Source organism: Mesoplodon bidens, assembly GCF_964165515.1.
Source record: "Mesoplodon bidens genome assembly, chromosome: 9".
Classification (NCBI taxonomy): Eukaryota; Metazoa; Chordata; class Mammalia; order Artiodactyla; family Ziphiidae; genus Mesoplodon; species Mesoplodon bidens.
Window position 1 is genome coordinate 16,930,566 of NC_138166.1, and position 22,804 is coordinate 16,953,369.

General features: G+C 38.5%; 1 protein-coding gene across 2 annotated transcripts in view; it reads left to right on the top strand.

Moving 5' to 3' along the window:
- Positions 1 to 22,804, top strand: part of SUGCT (succinyl-CoA:glutarate-CoA transferase) — a 661,401-nt gene that overhangs the window by 9,447 nt on the left and 629,150 nt on the right. For both annotated transcript variants that reach the window (XM_081244435.1, XM_081244436.1), the window contains exons 2-6: positions 409 to 460; positions 1,130 to 1,203; positions 5,231 to 5,316; positions 6,179 to 6,229; positions 12,183 to 12,303. In XM_081244435.1, the coding sequence (XP_081100561.1) occupies positions 409 to 460; positions 1,130 to 1,203; positions 5,231 to 5,316; positions 6,179 to 6,229; positions 12,183 to 12,303 (384 nt within the window). The remainder of the gene's footprint in view (positions 1 to 408; positions 461 to 1,129; positions 1,204 to 5,230; positions 5,317 to 6,178; positions 6,230 to 12,182; positions 12,304 to 22,804) is intronic.

Here is a 22,804-nt window from a genome sequence, read left to right on the forward strand (position 1 = left end):
TTTCTCAATTCTGGGTTTGGACAAATGTGTAATGACATGTATCCATCATTACAGTATACGGAGTATTTTCAGTGTCCTAAAAACCCTCTGTGCTCAGCCTATACACCCTGTCCCCCCATTTTTAAATTTTTCATTAGTTTGTCCCATTTAAAAATTTTTCATTAGACAGACTATCTTAAGTGTAGCTTTGGACTTTATTAAATTGGGAATAATCTGGTCTTAGAGGCTTTAATTTTTACCGATTGATTTCGTTGGACTGGGTCAAGGTTTCTGTGTTGTATATAAAGCAGAAATGTGAAGGAAAATTTATTTATTTGGTAGTAATAGATATTACTAAGAATATGAAGAATTCTGCATTATTCCTTCTGACAATTAGTAATCAATTTAAGTATTTTCTGTCTTTGCCAGATACTGACAATATGAAGCCATTGGAGGGTGTAAGAATTCTGGATCTAACAAGGTTTGTATTGGTTCACCTGTGTTTTGGTGATTGAGTTTTCCCCCTTCTTTAAAAAGACATTTATTTCTTGGATTATAGGAAGGTGTTTATAAGCTTATCATTGAAATTTTGGAAAGAAAAACCAAGAAACTTTCCTGCAATTTCATCATTCTACGAGACAATTAGTATAATACTTATACATTTCTTTCCAATCTGCATATTTATATATAACTTTTGAAAATAAAAATTGGAACCATATTGAAATTACAGGTTTATCCACATTTTAAACATAATGTTATATTTTGAGTATTTTTCCATGTCATTCAAAATTCAACAAAAAATAAAAGATATTTTATTACAGTATATAGTTGTCACATAATTACTTAGTCATCCCCCAGTGTTTTTATATTATAAATGAGAGACTTCCTTGTACATAAATCTTTGCCTCAGGAAATCGTTCAGTTTCTTCCTTAGGATAGAATTCTGGAAGTAGAATTACTGCATCAAAGGGAATATACTTTTTAAAGCTCTTGATACATATGGCCAAATCACTTTTTTGAACAGTTTTAACAATTTTAATTCTTACTCGCATTATATGAGCTTGTCTATGTTGATGGACTATTAAGAAAAGAATTAATATAAAAATCTTAAAGATGGTAATGAATTTATCTATCATTGTTAACATTGTAGAGTACTGGCGGGACCTTTTGCTACTATGAATTTAGGAGATCTTGGAGCAGAAGTTATAAAAGTGGAAAGACCAGGTAAAACTACTGCTCTTTTTTTTTTTTTTTTTTTGCGGTACGCGAGCCTCTCACCGCTGTGGCCCCTCCCGTTGCAGAGCACAGGCTCTGGACGTGCAGGCTCAGCGGCCATGGCTCACAGGCCCAGCTGCTCTGCGGCATGTGGGATCTTCCCGGACCGGGGCATGAACCCGTGTCCCCTGCATCAGCAGGCGGACTCTCAACCACTGTGCCACCAGGGAAGCCCAAAACTACTGCTCTCTTTAAAACATAGAAACAAACTAATAAATATTTTTAATAGTTCTTTAAATGTCCATGTACCTGTATGTGGGATGAGGAGAGAATTGAAATGAAGTGATTATTTTCCCTTCTCCTTTCTTTATTTTCCTCTGAACCTATACTAATATTAGATCTCTTTCTACTCTTTATACGTGCCAAGGGCTAAGGCCTAAGCCAGGTCCTTCACATGCACCTGGAAGCCTCTGGTAGAAACTGACGTGCAACACGTAAATAATGATGATGCTAACAACAGTTAGTGCCAGGCACAATTCTAAGCACTTTGCCCGTATTAATTTATTCAGTCTTTACAACAGCCTGTGAGCTGTTATTATTCCTAGATTATAAATAAGAACACAGAGACACAGAGAGGTCACGGGATTTGTCCACGGTCACACAGCTAGTAAGGAATATCCAGACACTCAGCTCTGATCCTGGCCCTCCTGAGCCCCACACAAGCCTTGCTGCTGAGACTGAGGTTAGAGTGGGCCTGGCCACCTTCCCTCACTGGGGGACGAAGAGAAGGCAAGAAATTAGCATTATTATTTATTCTTCAAGATATGTTGCTTATGGATCTGGAACAGAATTCCCAAATTAGTGAAAATGGTCTAGGCTTGAATAGTGTGCATGTATCTATAAGACCCATAAGAGACTAGTTTATAATTACATCAACATATTAATTTACCGTAAGTGATTAAACGCTATAAAGTAGAACACATGATCTAGAAGATTCAGCTTTCTGCTACATAGATCTTCTTAAGAGGCCAAAGCAGTTAGCAGAAGATTCTCTGATCAGCATGGGGAGTGTTATATATTTTATATTATATTTATCTGGCCCTGTGCTTGTCAGGCTCCAGGTGATAGAAGAGCCTGGTGAATTCTGCTTTCCAGAGATAATGCTTCATTTATCCAGTCAGTGATATTTATCGCTTTTGGTCATTGCTGGATACATGCTGAATAATGTTTACTTTCTAGCTGAACATCTTTTTTTTTCTTTTACAGGTACCACAAAACTTCTAATTTTCACATTGCTATCCAGTTTTAATACCACATACTTTCTAATTTCAAGCATTGGGTCTTCCATTTCTAGATGGAATAGCCAATCTAATTTCTGTTGCTATTTCATTTGATCACTAGGTTAAATATTTGTACAGTTGGCCCTTCGTATCCACGGGTTCTGCATTTATGGATTTAGCCAGCCACAGATTGGCTTTTATGATACTTTTATGATCTGCGATTGGTTGAATCTGCGGGTGCTGTACTGGTGGATATGGAGGGCCAATTATGGGACTTGAACATCTGCCAATTTTGGTGTCCTCAGCGGGTGCTGGAGGCAGTCCCTCATGAATACTGAGGGAATGACTTTATTAATTTTAGAAATCACTACTCCCTGTTTGCTTAGTCCTGTTTCTCCTTTGTACTTTTTCATCTCCACCCTGGGGGACCCTTTCCTCAGTCTAGGCCTTTATTATGTCCCATAGCCATACACTAGGCATCAAGCTTTGTTCCTAGCAGATGTTCATTGCTCTTTTTCTTACTAATTGGTCTCTCTCCTTTAACCCTTTTGCTCAGTACGTTTTAATGTTCATATTATGTATTTTGTTTTTTCGAGATAGTTATTCAACAGACATGAAGAAAAGTCCCTTGGCAGTATTTTCACGTTTCAGTCTCTTTTAGTGTCCACTTCCTCAGTTCTTAAATTAAATTTTGTTGTAGTTTTCTGACTTGGGACTTAGATTATTCTTATTTGAGTAATCAAAGAGCATATCAAGCTTAAGTATATTTTTTTCTTCTCTTTTTAGAGTCTTTCGGTGGGTGTAAATGCTATGCCTGCAGGGCCAGGCAGGTAACCTAAATGAATGAAGGGGGCTGGGCAACCAATGATGCTGCTGTTATTCCAGGGTTGTCACCAGGAGGCAGGCATACCCAGGCAGGGATGTTGGTCTTTGTTCACTGCTGTGTCTGCTCTGCAGAGAGCAGTGTTTGTGACATAGTAGGCACCCAATAACTATTTGCTGAATGGATGAATGTGTTGAAATATCATATAAGAAAGGCAGTCTGAATTTTTATACTATCTCTAGATTTTGAAATCATGGCAGATAGTTAAAAACTTTAAGTTGTGTGTGGGTCAAATAAAACATGTCTCTCAAATTGCCAGTTTTACCAGTTTGTGACCTTTAACCTTTATTTCATTTCATGGGCCGTCAGCACATATCCTATCCTTCCGCGTCTCTTAAACCCAGGTTATACACCAGGACCAGGTGGGGCAGGAAAGCCATGTAGGCCTCCAGTTTAGATTTCTGACATTATTTCCACCCAAGAGATGAATGTAAACATTTAAAATAAGCTGTCTACTTTTGGCCTTATCTTGACATTGCTCTCTTAAAAACAAAAATTTTTTTTAATTTAATGTATTGAGACTTTGGAAAAAATGGATGTGGCTGGACTCTCTCCTGCCTCTGGGAGGTCCTGTCTGATCTTGAAGATCCAGATTCACACATACATTTTTCCGTGAAGCCTATAACCGGTTTATTACTAGGAGGTTGTCTTTGTGGATTCTTGTAGTTTATTTTTTCCCCTGACGTTTTGAGCATGCTGTTCAGTTTGATACTTACTGTTTATTGCTTTGTGTTGTTTATCAGTTCATCCCCAGTTAGAACTAATGCTTCTTTTCTCCTCTGTCCTGTGTTCTCTCTTTCTCTTGTGAGGTTTTTAGTTTTTTGTTTTTAAGTAAAGGAGTCTATTCTTTAGCTTCTGTTTTGTTTTCTAAAAGGCTGTGTCTGTTTTTCTTGATCAGTTTCAGTGGGTAAAGTCTAATGGGCTAATAAATTAATTATATCATTTAAATGAGATTAGAATTTAAACTTGAACCCATATTCACAAATTCTCTCTTATTGGGGGGCTAGTAATACTTAGGTAGTGATTAGTTTCTAATATCAATATTTAATCAGAACTCATAAAAATCTTAATTTAAGTAATACTAATTTGTGCCTATTAATTGTTGATTCACTTCTGAGCTCCATCTACATTGTTTGCTTTTTGTGCAAAGAAAACTTTTTTTCTGTAACTTGATAGTGTTATCTTTGAATCAAACACAAGTACTTTTCAGAATCATTTGAAGTAGATGTTTAGAATAAAATACCCTATTTTTTATGTTTTTAAACTTTTACTTTGAAGCAAGACCTAGACTTCTAAAACTTTATTCTAAATAGCATCTTAAATTATTGACATTTACTATTCAGTAGCTTATTTTGCTTTTTCTGATTTATTGCTACAGAATTTTAAAAATAGAGTTATTTATCATTGTTTTATACCTAGCCTCAGATACCACTTTATCATAAAGACTTACTTATCATTATCCTGATTTAAATTATATTTAACAAAAATATTTTGTAGACCCAACATTTTGTTTGCACATTTAATGCTAAAAACACTGAAAGAGCTGACTTGTTTGTTGAAGTAGGAGAGTAATTTTTTTCCCCCTCAGACTTGCCATTTATTAAATCTAAAGACTGCCAGTAGGATGTTCCCTTCTGGATTTTGACTTTCAGGGATGGATTTTAGTGAAAGAAGCTATGGGAGGATTTAGTGATTTACACGAGCTTTTAGCCTTAAAGAGTTTGGGCAGTCCTAACAAGGTCCCAAGGCCACTTTAGGTTGCTAATTCCGCTGATCTTGTTTAGGCATCTGTGAACTTACATATGAGTAAGCCTGTTGATTTGAAATGTCTCATGATGTTTCAAGGTTACATAGTTCATACTATTATTTTCAGGAGCTGGTGATGATACACGAACTTGGGGTCCACCTTTTGTGGGGACAGAAAGTACTTATTTTCTCAGTGTTAACCGAAATAAAAAAGTAAGAATATTATCCCCTTTTTGCTTTCTTTGTGTAATTCTCTCTTTAAAAAAAAAAATTATTTATTTATTTATTTATTTTTGGCTGCCTTGGGTCTTCGTTGCTGCACGCGGGCTTTCTCTAGTCACGGTGAGCGGGGGCTACTCTTCGTTGCGGTGCGCGGGCTTCTCATTGCAGTGGCTTCTCTTGTTGCGGAGCACGGGCTTTAGGTGCACGGGCTCAGTAGTTGTGGCTCAGGGGCTTAGTTGCTCCGTGGCATGTGGGATCTTCCTGGACCAGGGCTCGAACCCGTGTCCCCTGCATTGGCAGGCAGATTGTTAACCACTGTGCCACCAGGGAAGCCCTGTGTGATTCTCTTGTAATAACAAAACTTTTGATATCATTGTGGCTTGTTTATTTCTACCCCTTTTTGTAGATATAAGTAATATTCCCAATAAGGTGGAATGTTATTTTATTTTATTCATTCACCAGTTACCAAGTAGAAACAGTAGAGCTTTTTATTAATTTTCCTTCTCTACTAACTTAAAACATTTTTTGAGAATTTATAATGGTTTTTAATGGAAATGATTTTACTAAAGTGAGGAATCACTTGATTTGTTACATTTGTTATTCTTTTGGAGATTACTAATTGCCTACATTTGGTATTATTATTTGAAATTTTTTTACTATAATCCTTACTATCATCCTAACATATCTGAATTGAAAATAAAATCAGTAAAAATTATTTAAATGTTTCTTCATGAGGAAAATGCATTTACTTTAAGAGGAGAAATCTATAATATGAATGGCTCTCTTATTGAACTGTCAGCAATAAGAAAAATTTTTAAGATACTATTTTAATATATATATTTTTAATTTTTAGAGTATAGCTGTTAATATCAAGGATCCAAAAGGGGTGAAAATCATCAAAGAGGTACAGTATGCTCTATAGAAGGCATCTTGTCACCTGGGTTGTAATTAGGAATTTGAATATGAGTAAAAATGTTTTAAAACATTATTTCATTGGCAATCTGAAATTTTGCTTTAAATGCCATTTGAGTTTAACTTCGTTTTTATACTAAGTATAATTTGCTTTATAATTTCTGGTATATTGTGTTTAACATTTCTCCATAGTGTCAGAGTGTTCAGTTATGGCACTAGTGTCCATTGACTGAGTGCCTGCCCTGCATCAGATCTTAGGCCTGGGTACTTTATTTGTATTATCTTCTCAAATCTTCAGAATTTTCCTTGTAAATGAAGTATTATATCCTCATTTTCACAAGAGGTGAAATGAGTCTCAAGGGGCTTGAGTGATTGTCTACAGATCACATAGCTAGTAAAGGGAAGAGCTGAAATTTGTACCCTAGGTCTACATCACTGTAGAGCCCAAGATTTTTCTAACACTTATTCAGATGGCTGATGTGTGCAGACCTGATCTTGGCATCTTTCCTTGAGGGGCCAGCACAATGGTTAGGGGCATACTCCAGTGTTCTACTGCTGGGATTCAAATCCTGCCTTCTTTACTTACTAGCCATGTGACTTCAGGCAGGTTACTTAACTTCTTTATGCCTCAGTTCCCTTATTAGCAAAATGGAGACAGTAATAATACCTACTTCTTAGGGTTGTTAGAATTGAGTTAATATTGTGTAAAATGTGAGGAAGGGTGCCTGCCATAGTCATAGTCAGCACTCATTCAGCATTAACTATTATTATTGTTCCCGGTGCACATGAAGGTGGATTCATCATGTGAGATAAAACTTGTTTGCCATACTTGTTTTTTTTTTTTTTTTTTTTTTTTGCGGTACGCAGGCCTCTCACTGTCGTGGCCTCCCCTGTTGCGGAGCACAGGCTCCGGACATGCAGGCTTAGCGGCCATGGCTCATGGGCCCAGCCGCTCCGCAGCATGTGGGATCTTCCCGGGCCGGGGCACGAACCCGTGTCCCCTGTATCAGCAAGCGGACTCTCAACCACTGCGCCACCAGGGAAGCCCTGCCATACTTGTTAAAGTTTGAAGTCTAGGGCTTCCCTGGTGGCGCTGTGGTTAAGAATCCGCCTGCCAAGGCAGGGGACACGGGTTCGAGCCCTGGCCCAGGAGGATCCCACATGCCGCGGAGTGGCTGGGCCCATGCGCCACAACTACTGAGCCTGTGCTCTAGAGCCCGCGAGCCACAGCTACTGAAGCCGCACTTAGAGCCCGCGCTCTGCAGCAGGAGAGGCCACTGCAATGAGAGGCCCGTGCCCCCGCTCACCACAGCTGGAGAGAGCCCATGCGCAGTGGCGAAGACCCAACACAGTCATAAATAAATAAATAAAATAAATTTTAAAAAAAATTGAAGTCAAATGTAATGGATGTAAATCAAATCCCCAAATTTGTTTTATAACAAAGTACCAATTTTAGCTTCATTGCTCTGATGCTTCTTATCATCTGGCTGATTGAAAAATAACGTCTTCTAATTATTAAGATCAGAATCAGTGATCATCCGCTCTGGTTCTGTTGGATCAGTCCAGCAAATTTAGAATTTTACTAGATATATGTTGAACCCAAAGCTTGATAATTGTCCTGATCTCACTGTCCTGTTTTCCTACATCTTTTCTATAGCATAAGTTAGGTTTATTTGCTTGTTTTTTTCTTTTTCAGTTGCAACTTAATATGATTTTTCTATATTGTTCTTTGTTATTATTGCCTTGCCTTGTTTTTTTTTTAATACATTTATTTATTTTATTTTTTTCTTTTTGGCTGCATTGGGTCTTCGTTGCTGCGTCCGGGCTTTCTCTAGTTGCGGCAGGCTGGGGCTACTCTTTGTTGCGGTGCGCAACCTTCTCATTGCAGTGGCTTTTCTTGTTGCGGAGCACTGGCTCTACGCACGCAGGCTTCAGTAGTTGTGGCATGTGGGCTCAGTTGTGGCTCGCGGGCTCTAGAGCACAGGTTCAGTAGTTGTGGCGCACGGGCTTAGCTGCTCCACGGCATGTGGGATCTTCCCAGACCAGGGCTCGAACCCGTGTCCCCTGCATTGGCAGGTGGATTCTCAACCACTGTGCCACCAGGGAAGCCCACCCTGCCTTGTCTTTCTATGGCAGCGACCCTCATCTTGGACTCAACTCCCATTGTCTTCATTCTCAGGCCCTTCTTTTTATCTTTTCAGTAGTTGTTATTATGATGATGATGATGGTGATGATGATGAATCATCTAGGAGATTGTTCTTAATTCTTCTCTTTCTGGTTTATGTTTCTCAGTTCCACCTTCAGTGTTTACAGTTCCTGCTTATTTGCTTCCATTTCAGAACATTTTGATATTTTATCCTGAATAGTGAAGGTTTCAGATTTGATTTAACAAATACTTTACAAGTTCATTAGGGTTTTTCAATGGGGCAGTGTTAGGTGGAATTCATAACTCTTGCTCCTAAGACATCAGTGTACGTTGGAGTATTTTAGGCCTACATGTATAATTCTAACCAAAAGAAATGAATTTGCGGGGACATCTTTCTCACTCTCTTTGGATCCTGCCTGTGTCCTCCACCAGATTGTAACAGTTTTAAATTGTTTCATTATGGGCATGGTTTCTCTTCATGTCTGATAACAATAAAGTACATTTCAACTCATATTAAACTTTAATAGATTGTCTGCAGTCATTTTTCATATCTATTGCTTTCAGCTAGTTATACAGTTCATAAGTTATATATCTTACTGCCTAGAGGAAAAGTTATTTTTTGCCTAGTCTTTTTATTCTTTCTGGCATGGATTTCTCTTTTGGTCTTAAGAGTAGCAAAACAACCTTTGTATTCAGAACTTGGTGGCTATGATTGCTAATCTAATGAGTCTAGTTTATAGATACAGTTCCAGAGTATTATACAAAGCAGTCAGCTAGATACATGAGAGCTCCAAAAAGTATGACTCCTTTGTCAACCAGGCTAACCAAAAATAGGTTGTGTAAAAAAGAAAGCTCTGCTTAGAAAAGTCTATGTATTTTCATGGCAATATGATTTGATAACTTCCTAACACGTCATCTATATTTCAAATAATTCTCTATGTTAATTAGTTTACAGTGACAGTATCCATATTGTGGGTGTGAATCATGGCCAATAGAGCAGTGTCATGGGTTTTATTTTCCTCCAACATCTTATTATGAAAAATTCAAACATACAGAAAAATGGAAAAAGTAGTATAATGAACTCTTATTTACCCTATGCCTAGATGCAACAGTTTTAAGGTTTTGCTATATTTGTTTATTTACATATGAATACATGTGGTATGTGTGTGTCTGATTTTGAACTATTTGAAAGTAAGTGAAAGATATGAAACTTTGTCCTTAAATCCTTCAGGAGACATCTCCTGGGGGGTATAGCTCAGGGGGAGGAGCATTTGACTGCAGAATACATCTAAGAGTAAGGACATTCTTTGACAAACATTTAAAAATTATTTTATGATTTTTTTTTTACTGATAAATTATTATCGTCACCTCCCCTCTATTTCTGATCTTGCTCATCCAGTCTGTTCCTAAATTTTTTTTTCCCAGAAGAAAAGAAAAAGATGATGAGTTCTCTAACATGCAGAATTGTGCTTGTTTCTTATTGTGGGTAAGATTCTAGAATAGATTATTAGGTGATCTGTGAGAGCCAAGATGAGGAAGAGGTGATCACCAGCAAAACTGGGAACAAGTCTTTTCTCCCCCCTCACTTTATTTCCTAGTAGATCCTTGTATCAGGGAAATGTGATAAATGTTTGGTCTCCACTGAAGCAGTTGACTTGTATATTACTTGTGTGGAGATCCACATAACTCAGGGAGGTTTGTGATGTCTCTGATTTCAGCACTGCACTGCTTAGACTTTTAACGAATGCCTTAGTTAACGCTTTAGGGAACATACGTGATCTTGAAATGGGTAAATATGCCGAAAGAGAGAGGGAGGGAGAATATGTTGGATGGCAGACTCGCTAAGAATCAGTATCTAGTAAATAGATAGTATGTGTTTATTTAAAATAAATATTTATAAAATGGAGCAAAGAATAACTTCTGCGCTATACACTTTTCTAGGGATATTTTATCAATAAGTATCATAATGCATACATATTGAGTTCTTGGGTAATAATAAAAAGCTACTGGGCATCTTTATCAGTGAAAGTCTTTAGCTTCTAAATTCAACTTTTCCATATTTTTCTTATAACTTCGGAGAGTCATACTACATGGTACTCTGAGCACACCTCTTTTTAGCTTAAATTTTTTTTCTGTTGCTATACAAGTAGTATCTGCTAATGGGCAAAAAGATTAACATTTTAGTGTATCATATCAAACCTTTTTATGTCCTTGTATACTCATTTTTTCCAATAAACATGAGATAATACCATGTATATTGTTTTTTAATGTTTTTTGTTTATACATTCTGAATACTTTTCTATTAATATAACTTATTCATTATATTTATTTTCTTATTGAAACAGTGAATTTGTTTGTGATCCATCTGAATACTTTATGTGAATTGAAATGTGATTTATGATGGTATAGAAATCTAAAAATACAAATATCATTCCTCTTCTGACAGGTGGTCAACTGGGCCCCTGATACCTCAGTTTCAGGAGCTCTGGAGGATAACAGCTTATTTCCCTGAGATGCCTCCTAAGATCTCCTTCCCCTAAATTTTGTTAAGTCAAACAGTTCCATGTATACACTCCAAATTTGGTGACACAATAACAAACAGGCACTCTATTTACATGTTTCCTTCTAAAGTTTATGTAAATTCAGTTATTTTCCATCTAGAGCAGAGGTTGGCAGACTGTGTGGGCCAAATCAAGTTTGTTTTCGCACAGCCCATGGACTAATGGTGAATTTTACATTTTTAAAGATTTTTTACATTTTTTACATTTTTTAACATTTTTTACATTTTTTAAAGATTTTTTTTTTAAAATCACACTTTTCTTTTTGTGTGTTAAAGAAAAATAAAGAACATGTGACAGGGAATGTATGTGGCCTGAAAAGGCTAAAATATTTACTTTTTGACATTTTATGAAAAATGTTTGCCCACCCCTGGTCCAGAGTCTTATTCTATTACATTAGTTTGATGTGTGAGAATATATCTATGTCAACATGGCAATTAAAAAATTATTGAATAGTTGTTAGGCACTTGGATATGTTTAAGAATTACTGTAATGAATTTTTCTGGATGACCTAGTACAATTTTTGTGATGACTTTTCAAAAGATATGTAGTCACAATTGAAATTTGGAAAGAATTTTAAGATTAAGGTTTACGATGGCTTATTGCAGTGATCTGGGAATCAGAGTTGGGGTTTTGTTTCTGACAGTTACTGATTTACTGGGTTATAGTTTAGCAGTTTTTTTTTTTAATGGTTCATTAAATACATATAAAACTCTTTGGAAAGAAAGCATCTGGAAAGTGTGAAAGCAATTCAGAATCATGTTTACATGAGTTAAGTGCCTATATGTACATGTCATAATGAGGAATATTACATAATAAGGATGGAGTAGTAAAGACATTGTATTTGGTTTTATTTTAAAGGGGTTAAAAGATATTTTTCATATATTTTATGTACTTATATTCTAATTTTTTTACCTAAACTTCTGAGAATATATTTTGATAGACCATGTAGCCTAGATATTTCTTACATTTAATGTAAGCAGAATCCACTTAATACCATGGTAGTAACTGAAAATTTTAATAGCCATTGTTTTACTGGCAGTAATACCTCAAGTAGTTGACCAGAGCCTTTGTGTTTATCTAAGAATACTTTGTAATTCTACTTTTCCTGTGATTTTTCTGGGCTTTTACAAAGCGAGGATCAATTGTGTTTACTGAAATCAGAATTCTATCATGTGGGGATTTGTTGAAAGCTGGGAAGTCCCTTAAGAAGTCTGACTCATCTTCACCTCTTCTTTCAGCTTGCAGCTGTTTGTGATGTATTTGTGGAAAACTATGTCCCTGGCAAATTGTCTGCAATGGGACTGGGCTATGAAGATATAGACGTGGTAGCGCCTCACATGGTCTACTGTTCCATCACAGGTATTTCAGCACCACACCCTCGTCAGCGGCGAGGTTTTCCAGTTTCTGTGTATATAAGAAACTTCTCGCTAGTGTTGGTTTTCTTGAGGTGGTTCTGCTCTCCCTCCCTGCCAAGCCATTTCAGGTTGTTGAAAATCACTAAAGAACATTAACCTAAATGAACATTTTTCATATTTCTTCTGTGAATTGTCTGCCTGTAGTTTTGCTAATTTTCCTATTGATATTTCACAAATACTGACAAGGTACTATTATTAACTTATATGTAGAATTACAGGTGAAATATTAATTGGCTTTAAGATAACATAGGATCTCAACATACTGCTTCAATATATTCAAAAGTGCTAAAGCCAACTGAAGGAAAAGAGTGCTATAAAGTCTTTTAGATTGTTCAGCGCTTGATGGTGAACTCTGTTTGTGTGTTTGTGTGTGTATAAGTATGTCTTTAGGCTAAAGGGAAAAAAGTCATTGTATTAGTTATCTTTACATAGTTTATAAGCATTTAGGTATTAATTAGGGATACAGTATTAAAAAGTTATTCTTAAAATAGAAAGTTACATTAATAGGTTTTGTCAGAATAATTTATAAGATTTTCATATTTTTTAAATTCATCCACCAAATATATACTGCAGACCTGTGATCTGCCAGGCAGTATTCTAAGCTTCTGAGATACGGCAATGAATAATACATATCGATGCTCTCCAGCAGATTTACATTCTAGGTTAGGGAGATAGATAGTAAATAAGTAAACACATTCTTTTGTGTTTTGTTTTTTGAAATTGAGTGCAGTAGTGATAAGGTCAAAAGAGAGAAACTAAACAGGGCAAGGGGGATGAGGTGAGGAGGGTCTATTTTATACTGGGAGGTGAGACAAGGCTTCATTGATAAAGGGGACATTTAAGCCGAGACCTGAATGAAGTAAAGGAGTGAATCGTATCATTATTGGCAATGAGGGTTTCGGGCAAGGGGAACAGCAAGTGCGAAGGACCTGGGGCAAGACTGTGTTGGGCCTGTTTGAGGACCAGCAAGGATGGCTGAAACAGAGTGAGTGAGGGGGAATGTAGTAGGAAGAAAATCAGAGAGATAATGGTTAGTTAGGGCTTGTGGGCTGCTCTTAAGGAATTAGGCTTTTACTTCGAGTAAGATTGTAAGCTAATGGAGAGTTTTAAGCAGAGGAATGATGCGATCTGACATTTTAAAAAGGATCACTCTAGCTACTGTGTTAAGAATAGACTGTCGAGTACAAGGGTAGTGGGAGAACAATTACAAAGCTATTGAAATAGTCCAGGGTAGAGATGATGGGGGCTTGAATTAGAGTAGCAGTGGTCGAGGTAGTTAAAGAGTGATAGAATTCTGAATGTTTTCGAGAAAAGGGGGTAAGGTTTGCAGATGGATGAGATGTGAGTATCAGAGAAAGACTAGAGTTAAGGATGTCTCTAGGGTTTTGGCCTGAGCGATTAGAAGAATTGCTGTTTACAGAGTCGAGTAGGACTTTGGAAAGAAGCTTTGGGAGGGAGAACATCACATTTGGACTTGGAATGTCAAGTCCAGGTCTAGCTTGAAATGTAGAGCAAGGGCTTGGATCTAAGAGTCAGGATATGTAAAATTTTATAGTTATGAGCAAATACATGGTATTTGAAGCCTGTATTTCATCTTTTACAGGGTGAGTGTAGATAGAAAAAGGCGAGTCTGAGTGGCTGAGCCTGATGCACTCCCATGAGTAGATGTTTAGGAGACGATGATGACGCAGTGAAAGAAGTCGTGAAGGAATCGTCAGTGAGGTGGGAGGAGAACCCGGAGGCGAAGTGAGGAAAGGGTTTATTTTCATAGACAGTTTAAGCAGAAAAGCATAAAGCATAAAGCACTTATGGACCTGAATTACTCGCATCTCCTAAATGCATCACCCTCGCTCTCACGGCAGAGGCTTTACACACGATGTTCCCGTTGCTTGTAACACTAATCCCCTGCCACACCTGGTAACTCTGTCTTTGTCCTTTAGATCTCACCTTGGATGTCATTGCTTCTGTGCAGACTTTTTCTCTCGATCCCTGAAGACTGGGTTGGCTGTTTTCTACCATGGTTTACTCTTGTCTGTCTCCCCCACTATCCTTCAGGCTCTTGTTCAGCACACAGTATAGAGCACATGGTAGGGAGTTTCTTACCTCAATGAATGAATAATCAGAACTTGGCTAAAGAGTTTTTAATAGCTGCCTTTTTTTTTTTTTTTTTTTTTTTTGCATTGTACTTTTCAGAGATAAGTGTAAGTGGTAAATGTTATGTTTACATTTTCCAAAGAAACTTTCAGAGGATAGCCTGGGGTTAGGGCATAGCTGGCCTAATCTGTTATTTCTTATGTAGTTCATCCATAGCACTAACGTAATGGTCATTGCTTTAAGGTACCAAGAGAGTCCGTACCATGAAGTAAATATTCACTTATTGTCATTAGGTCCCTATGCATTAGGTTTTTTCCTAAGGCAGTAAGGAAACTAGTACATTTAAAAAATATTTTAAAAGGGAACCAAACAAAAACTTTACTCCTTATATTTCAGTAAATTTATCTTAAAATAGGTATCTGAAAATCTTGTTTTACTATAAAAGCCACAAAAATGTTATCTTAAAAATGTTTGTTATTCGTAAAATTATAAGAAACAAAATACTCCTATTTCTGTGCATTCAGGTTAATTGAGATATTATAATACTTTGTGACACATTACTTTAGTATAAATAGTGCTTTTCATGGTATAATTGTCTTTGTGGTGGTATTTTCATATAAAATAAGCTATAATTGCAATATTTGGACAATTGTTACTATTTTAGATTTAGATCAAAGAGCCCAGTGATCATTAACTTCTCTACTGAACAGCATGAGAGATAGGTTCTGTACATAGTAGATCTTTGCCACTAGATCTGACTTTTTCAGATGTACTATTACATAGATCTGTAATCACACTTTTGTTTTTGTGTCTGTGTATCGAATACTTATATGTGTGTGAGAGAGAGAGAGATTTATCCTTAGAATCTCACAATCTAGTGGAAATGCTGAGGTCTAAAATATTAAAATAGGTGAACTATTATCTTCTGAATTACCCTATAACCATAAAAATTCTGCATAACTAACAAATGCAAAATCTTACATGACAGTAAGTATTTATTTCTCATTGTCATAAATGTGGATTGGCTGGGATTCAGCTGATCTAGACTCGTTAGGTTTGGCTCCAAGTTGCAGGTCTGCTCTGCACGTGTCTTACACTCCTTGGACCAGTGGCTACCAAGTACGTGTTCTCCTTATAGTGAAAGGCAAGAGCACAAGAGAACAAACTTAATCTCACAAGCACGTTTAAAGCCTCTCTCTGCTCACATCACATCTGCTAGTATTCATTTGGTCAAGGCAAGTCATATGGCCAAGCCTAATACCAAGAGGTGGTTAAATATAATACTCTAGTGGCAGGAACTACAAAGTTGCATTGAAAAGGGCATGGGATCCGGGAAGGGTGAAGATTGGGAATAATAATGTATTTCATCACATCATCCAGCTAAATGAAATGCTAATCCACTTGGGAAGCCTCACACTTCCCCAAAGTTTCACATCTGTATCTAACTACGGTTAGAATCAAAAGTTCTTCTGGGCCTTGTCTTGTGACTGGAGAATCTCTTAAGTTTTCTTCCAGTTCTCAGATCCTGTATTAACATTTTAGTGTGGCAAAGGCCCTTAGAGATAGATTATAGTTCTCAGTAGTTCTCAGCTAAGGGGAAAATGGGAGTATCATATGCTTTTCGGTAATAGGGATGGGGCATGAAGGGGTGATGGGGAGAGGCATGTGTAGTCTGAAAAAGCAGCGCTCTTTATTCTAGAATCCTGTGTATCCCCACCTCCTGACAATCCTTAGAAAAACATTCACACAGCTCTCCTTTATTTCCTGATAAGGAAGCAGACCCAGAACAGCTGAGGGACCTAAGGTCACACAGCTATTAAATGGCAAATGGGTTTAAAACTCAGGCTTCTTGACTTGGTATTAAGTGCTTCTACGCTTTCTCTGTTTAGACATGTATCATTGTTAAGTGATGACATGGACTTTGTGATTACAAGACACTGAACAGGTCTCCTTGAGAATATATATTTTTGTTATTCTCTTTCATTTGTTGTGGATCATATTGGCAGCGGTTGGAGTCATGAACAGAGTTGCTCATCAGGGAGTCTAAATTTCAACGGATTCTTTTGGAAGCAGCCGTCATTTGTGAGTCATGAGTTTGTGTGTATATAAAGCAAGGGCCATCTCTCTTTTTTTTAGAAGTTTGATATTCTTGGTAATCAATGTTTGTTTTTTTTAATAAGACTGATTAGATTAGTCTACAGTTGCACATGTTATTATTGGGATCCTAGACTTTTCTGATGTTTCCCAGTGGTATTGATGTCTTGTCCGTGCTTTCCAAGCCCAAATGGTCTGTTCTCACTCACATGTTGCCCTTACTGCTGATGAGAGTAACCTTGGAGTGGTTGGGAGTTTACTCTAATGCATTCTGACCGTTGTGTGGCTGAGACTGCCTCAGTCTGTGAAATCTGGTCTACAGGACAAAACTGCTACACTGATCACAAGGAAGGAAGGACCTGATTATTTTTATTAGCACGGTCCTCTTGTCATTTCAGAAGGAGCTGAATATGAACATTAGGGGGCAGTGTTTAAAAAGCTATCAATAGAATTCACTACGAATTCCTTTTTGAGAAAACTGTAGTGTTTCCTGTGTACCACTGGGTGGAGAGAATCTCTGAAAGAACATATCTATATTTTTTCAAAGTATTTTTTTTTTCAAAGTGACCATTCTCTACCTTTCTATACTTTTAGAAGTACCATGATATTTTCCTTAGCAATTTAATTTAAACTTTTATCTTCTTCCTTCATGTCTTCTGTGCATGTTATTAATTATACACACTTAGCAATAAGAATGCTACCACATTTTAAAGAATTTACTTTTTTTCTTCATGTTAACTTCATTACTCTTTCTTTCAAAAAGGATAAACATTACATTATGTTATTTACTAAACTAATTTTGTGGTAGGAACATGGTGTTTACCCTTTAAATAAAATTTCTCGTCTTTTTTTTTTTTTTTTTTTCTTTTTGCGGTATGCGGGCCTCTCACTCTTGTGGCCTCTCCCGTTGCGGAGCACAGGCTCCGGATGCGCAGGCCCAGCGGCCATGGCTCACGGGCCCAGCCGCTCCGCGGCATATGGGATCCTCCCAGACCGGGGCACGAACCCGTATCCCCTGCATCGGCAGGCGGACTCTCAACCACTGCGCCACCAGGGAGGCCCTCGTCTTTTTTTTTAAGGAAAGTAGTTTGCAAAGCAGTTTTTTAATTTTTGAGAACAAGTTACAAAAGATGATATACAGAATGATATTATTCATACAGAGTTAAAATTATATAAAATATATATTTTTTGGTAGTTTACTTGTATGTGAGTAAAATATAAAAATACTCATAGTAATGAAAAATACTAAACTCAAGAGAATGATTACCCCTGGGGAGTGGGGAGGGAGGGAAGGGGGACAGGGACACACACAGGACTTCAGCTATATTTGCCACATAACCAGCTGGCAGGTGCATGAGTATTTGTTATGTTATTCTGTATACCCTTATTTATTTATTTATTTTTGGCTGTGTTGGGTCTTCGTTGCTGTGCGCGGGCTTTCTCTAGTTGCAGCGAGCGGGGTCTACTCTTCGTTGTGGTGCACGAGCTTCTCACTGTGGTGGCTTCTCTTGTTGCGGAGTGTGGGCTCAGTAGTTGTGGCACATGGGCTCAGTAGTTGTGGCACGCAGGCTCAGTAGTTGTGGCTCGCAGGCTCTAGAGCGCAGGCTTCAGTAGTTGTGGCTCGCAGGCTCTAGAGTGCAGGCTCAGTAGTTGTGGTGCACGGGCTTCGTTGCTCCGCGGCATGTGGGATTTCCCTGGACCAGGGCTCGAACCCGTGTCCCCTGCATCCACCAGGGAAGCCCCATTCTGAATACCCTTTTATGCTTGAAATAACAATAGCAAATGATTCAGAAATGCCCACATCATCCCTTCCTTTCTCATTCCTTTCCTTTGTCTGCCCCTCACCCCCACCACTCCAGTACATGTGTCTTGAGCTTCTGTAGATTCCTGGCTGTGTTGAGTGTACAGAGTGAACAATGCAGACATGGTTCCTGCCTTTAAGGAGCTTACAGCCTAGTGTGAGACACACTGCATAACCAGGTTAAGAAGAGAGTATGGCATGTACTAACAAATTGTGCTGTCATGAAAGAATCAAACAGGGTACTGGAGTGGAGGTTAGTAGAGCAGGGGATGCGTAAGTAAATGGGATGGTCAAGGAAGTCCTGTCTGGGGAGGTAACATTTAATAGACTTAAAGTATGAGAAGGAGCCAGCCATGCAAAGAGCAAGGGGAGGAGTGATTCAGGCAGAGAGAACACCACGTGCAGAGGTAGGAAAGATCACGCTATCTTTAAAGGCCTAAGAGAAAGCCAGTGTGCCTTGAATACCAATAACTGGGAACAGCATGCTTGAGAAGACACTGCATAGAGGTGTGCAGGTGCCATGGTGTGCTGGAAGCGGTTTGAGCAGCAGAGGGATATGATTCAAATTACACCAAAAATGATCTTTGAAAGAGGTGGGAATCAAATACTGATTGTCTCATTGAAGAATTTCATTATAAACATTGGTCTTGAAATAAGGTTCATGTTTGAGAGAGTAGCTATTAAGATAAAATTTCTTTAGATTACTAAAGGCTCCCATGGTGTTTCAGAGTCAATAACAGAGAATGATGAGCCCAGATGGATATGGCAAATCATCTAGCAACTACATCCAACACTATATCATGGCAACGATAATACAAAACAAAACACTGCTGCACTTGGATTCTTATGGAGTGAGTTAGTCTGTGTATATGTATATTTTCATCATTTTCTACATATTCATCACATAACCATGTCTTTTAAAAAAGAATAATTAGAAATCTGCCTGTACTCCAAACCCATAAAAATTTTGAAGGGGAGAAAAATAAGAAAGGGAGGGAAGGAGGGAGAGAGGACAAAAGGGAAGGAGGGAAGAAGGAAAGGAAGGAAAGAAGGAAGGAAGGAAAGAAGGGAGTGAGAGAGGGAGGAAGGAAGGAAGAAAGAGAAAGAATCAGAACTAAGTCAAATGGAATAACAATGGGCAAGTTGTTTTTAACCTCTAAAAATAATAGTCCAGTTTAGTTCATTAAGCATCCTTTCTAGATTGAATAAACAATCAGTTACAGACACGACATTAAAAGAGGTCCTCACAGTCAAAATAACTGGAAACTACGGGTCTAAATTATAGATGTCTCTGTCGTCTCCCCTTCTAACAGAACATTTTTTTGCCCAGAATTTTGGAGTGTTGTGGTCATCTGTCCAACTTTATAGTCAGTGATCCCTAAAAAAAGTGTGGTTTAACATATTTACCATTTCGTACCAAACTCATTGTTTAAACAATGACACCGTCTCTGCAGGGGAAGAGAAACTGAGCACATAAATACAAGATTTCAAAGCACAGCCCATAAAACTAGGGACTGAGATTATATTTTGTCTGTAGACATGGACAGACTCCAGAAAGTGACTTTATGCCTTCATTTTATCCCCCAAGGGCATAATCTTTTTATCTTTAAATACTTCTTTTTACCCTTACACATATAACAGATGTGTTGTACAAGTTGGACTCAGTGGAGTGTAAGCAGAAACTTTATTCTTTCCCACCCTACCTCTGCAAGCCTGCACTCCTGACTCATTTTCCTTGCTCACTGGTGAAATCCCAGGAAAGTCCTACAGACATTTTTTCGGATTATTTTATTTCAAGTATTACAAATTCCAGTCCAATCTAAAGTCAAAACTTCAGACTCTTGTACAATTTATGACTTTTCCCTTTCTCCAACTTGTCCTGACTTCTTGGAAACCTGAAGAGAGAGAGAGAGAGAGAGAGAGAGAGTGTGTGTGTGTGTGGAGTGTGTGTGTGTGTGTGTGTGTTGGAAGAGGATAGTTTCTTCATTCCTCCATGATCCATCTCTTCCCCGTTGCTAGCTTCTCTTTGTGATTCCTTCAGAGTCAGGCCCTCTTAGGGAAGAGAGTGAGTTAATGGGTATAAAAGAGCTTCTGCTTGATGGGGGTAGTTGGGCCCTGCATTGCGGCCTACCGTGTGCCTGAAGCTCAGTTGGTGGCAAATTGTACTATGGGGAGCTTTGTAGGCTCCTCAGAGACTTCAGACTGTAGTTCTCCCTCTTTAGTCCTTGGCTTTGTGCGGTCTTATGTATACAGAGGCCACCTGTTCAGGTCAAGGTCACTTTGTCCTATAGGCAGCCCTCATGGATAGAATTCCTTTTTTATTTTATTTTATTTTTTTTTGCGGTACGCGGGCCTCTCACTGCTGTGGCCTCCCCCATTGCGGAGCACAGGCTCCGGACACGCAGGCTCAGCAGCCATGGCTCATGGGCCCAGCCGCTCCGCAGCACGTGTGATCTTCCCGGACGGGGGCACGAACCTGTGTCCCCTGCATCGGCAGGCAGACTCTCAACCGCTGCGCCACCAGGGAAGCCCTAGAATTCCTTTTTTAATTTTTTTAATTTTTTTTTTTTTTTTTTTTTTTTTTTTTTTTGCGGTATGCGGGCCTCTCACTGTTGTGGCCTCTCCCGTTGCGGAGCACAGGCTCCGGACGCTCAGGCCCAGCGACCGTGGCTCACGGGCCCGGTCGCTCCACGGCATGTGGGATCTTTCCGGACAGGGGCACGAACCCGTGTCCCCTGCATCGGCAGGCAGACTCCCAACCACTGCACCACCAGGGAAACCCTAATTTTTGTAATTTTTTTTTTTTTTTTTTTCTTTTTGCGGTATGCGGGCCTCTCACTGTTGTGGCCTCTCCCGTTGCGGAGCACAGGCTCCGGACGCGCAGGCCCAGAGGCCATGGCTCACGGGCCCAGCCGCTCCGCGGCATATGGGATCCTCCCAGACCGGGGCACGAACTCGTATCCCCTGCATCGGCAGGCGGACTCTCAACCACTGCGCCACCAGGGAGGCCCTGTAATTTTTTAATTGCAGTATAGTTGATTTACCATGTTGTGTTAGTGTAAGGTGTACAGCAAAGTGAATCAGTTATATGTGTGTGTGTGTGTATATATATATATATATATGTATTCTTTTTCACATTCTTTTCTGTTATAGGAACATTCCATTATTAGTACAAGATACTGAGTAGAGTTCCCTGTGCTCTACAGTAGGTCCTTGTTGATGATCTATTTTATATACAGTAGTGTGTGTATGTTAATAGAATTCCTTTTACAATGAGCTAGTTCTGCTCTCCTGTTGGCCCACTTAGCCCATGGGGAAAACTCCTCCTTGCTCTTCCTCAGCATTGGGAGTGAAGTTTACTCCCAAATCTTTCAGTTCTGCTGCCTTACACTGATGTAACCATAGCCTCTTGCTTTTGGTACTTTTTTAGGCACATGTCCAGTCCTTATGTACTTTCATATTCCTAAACTATAGGCCCAGACCTCAGATGCTTTTTTTGAAGTGTCCCTCATGTGGCTTGAAGTAAAGAGGAAGCAGTTTGCCCCTACCCTATGGCAGGGTGAAATGCACAGCATGCTGACAACTCTTTCTTTTATTTTTTAAAATTTATTTTATTGAAGTATAGTTGTTTTACAATGTTGGGTTAATTTCTGCTGAGCAGCAAAGTGATTCAGTTATACATACATATATATATATATATATATATATATATATATATATATATATATATATATATATATACACATTCTTTTTCATATTCTTTTCCGTTACGGTTTATCACAAGATACTGAATATAGTTCCCTGAGCTATACAGCAGGACCTTGTTGTTTATCCATTCTCTATATAATATTTTACATCTGCTAATCCCAAACTCCCAATCCTTTCCTCTCCCACCCCCCTCCCCCTTGACAACCACAAGTCTGTTCTCTATGTCTGTGAGTCTGTTTCTGTTTCGTAGGAAAGTTCATTTGTGTCATATTATTTATTTATTTTATTTTTTCTTTTTTAATATCCTTATTGGAGTATAATTGCTTTACAATGTTGTGTTAGTTTCTGCTGTATAACCCCTTTTTTTTTAAACATCTTTATTGGAGTACAGTTGCTTTAAAATGGTGTGTTAGTTTCTGCTTTATAACAAAGTGTATCAGTTATACCTATACATATGTCCCATATCTCTTCCCTCTTGTGCCTCCCTCCCTCCCACCCTCCCTATCCCACCCCTCTAGGTGGTCACAAACCACCGAGCTGATCTCCCTGTGCTATGCGGCTGCTTCCCACTAGCAATCTATTTTACGTTTGGTAGTGTATATATGTCCATGCCACTCCCTCACTTTGTCCCAGCTTACCCTTCCCCTCCCCATATCCTCAAGTCCATTCTCTAGTAGGTCTATGTCTTTATTCCTGTCTTACGCCTAGGTTCTTCATGACCTTTTTTTAGATTCCATATATATGTGTT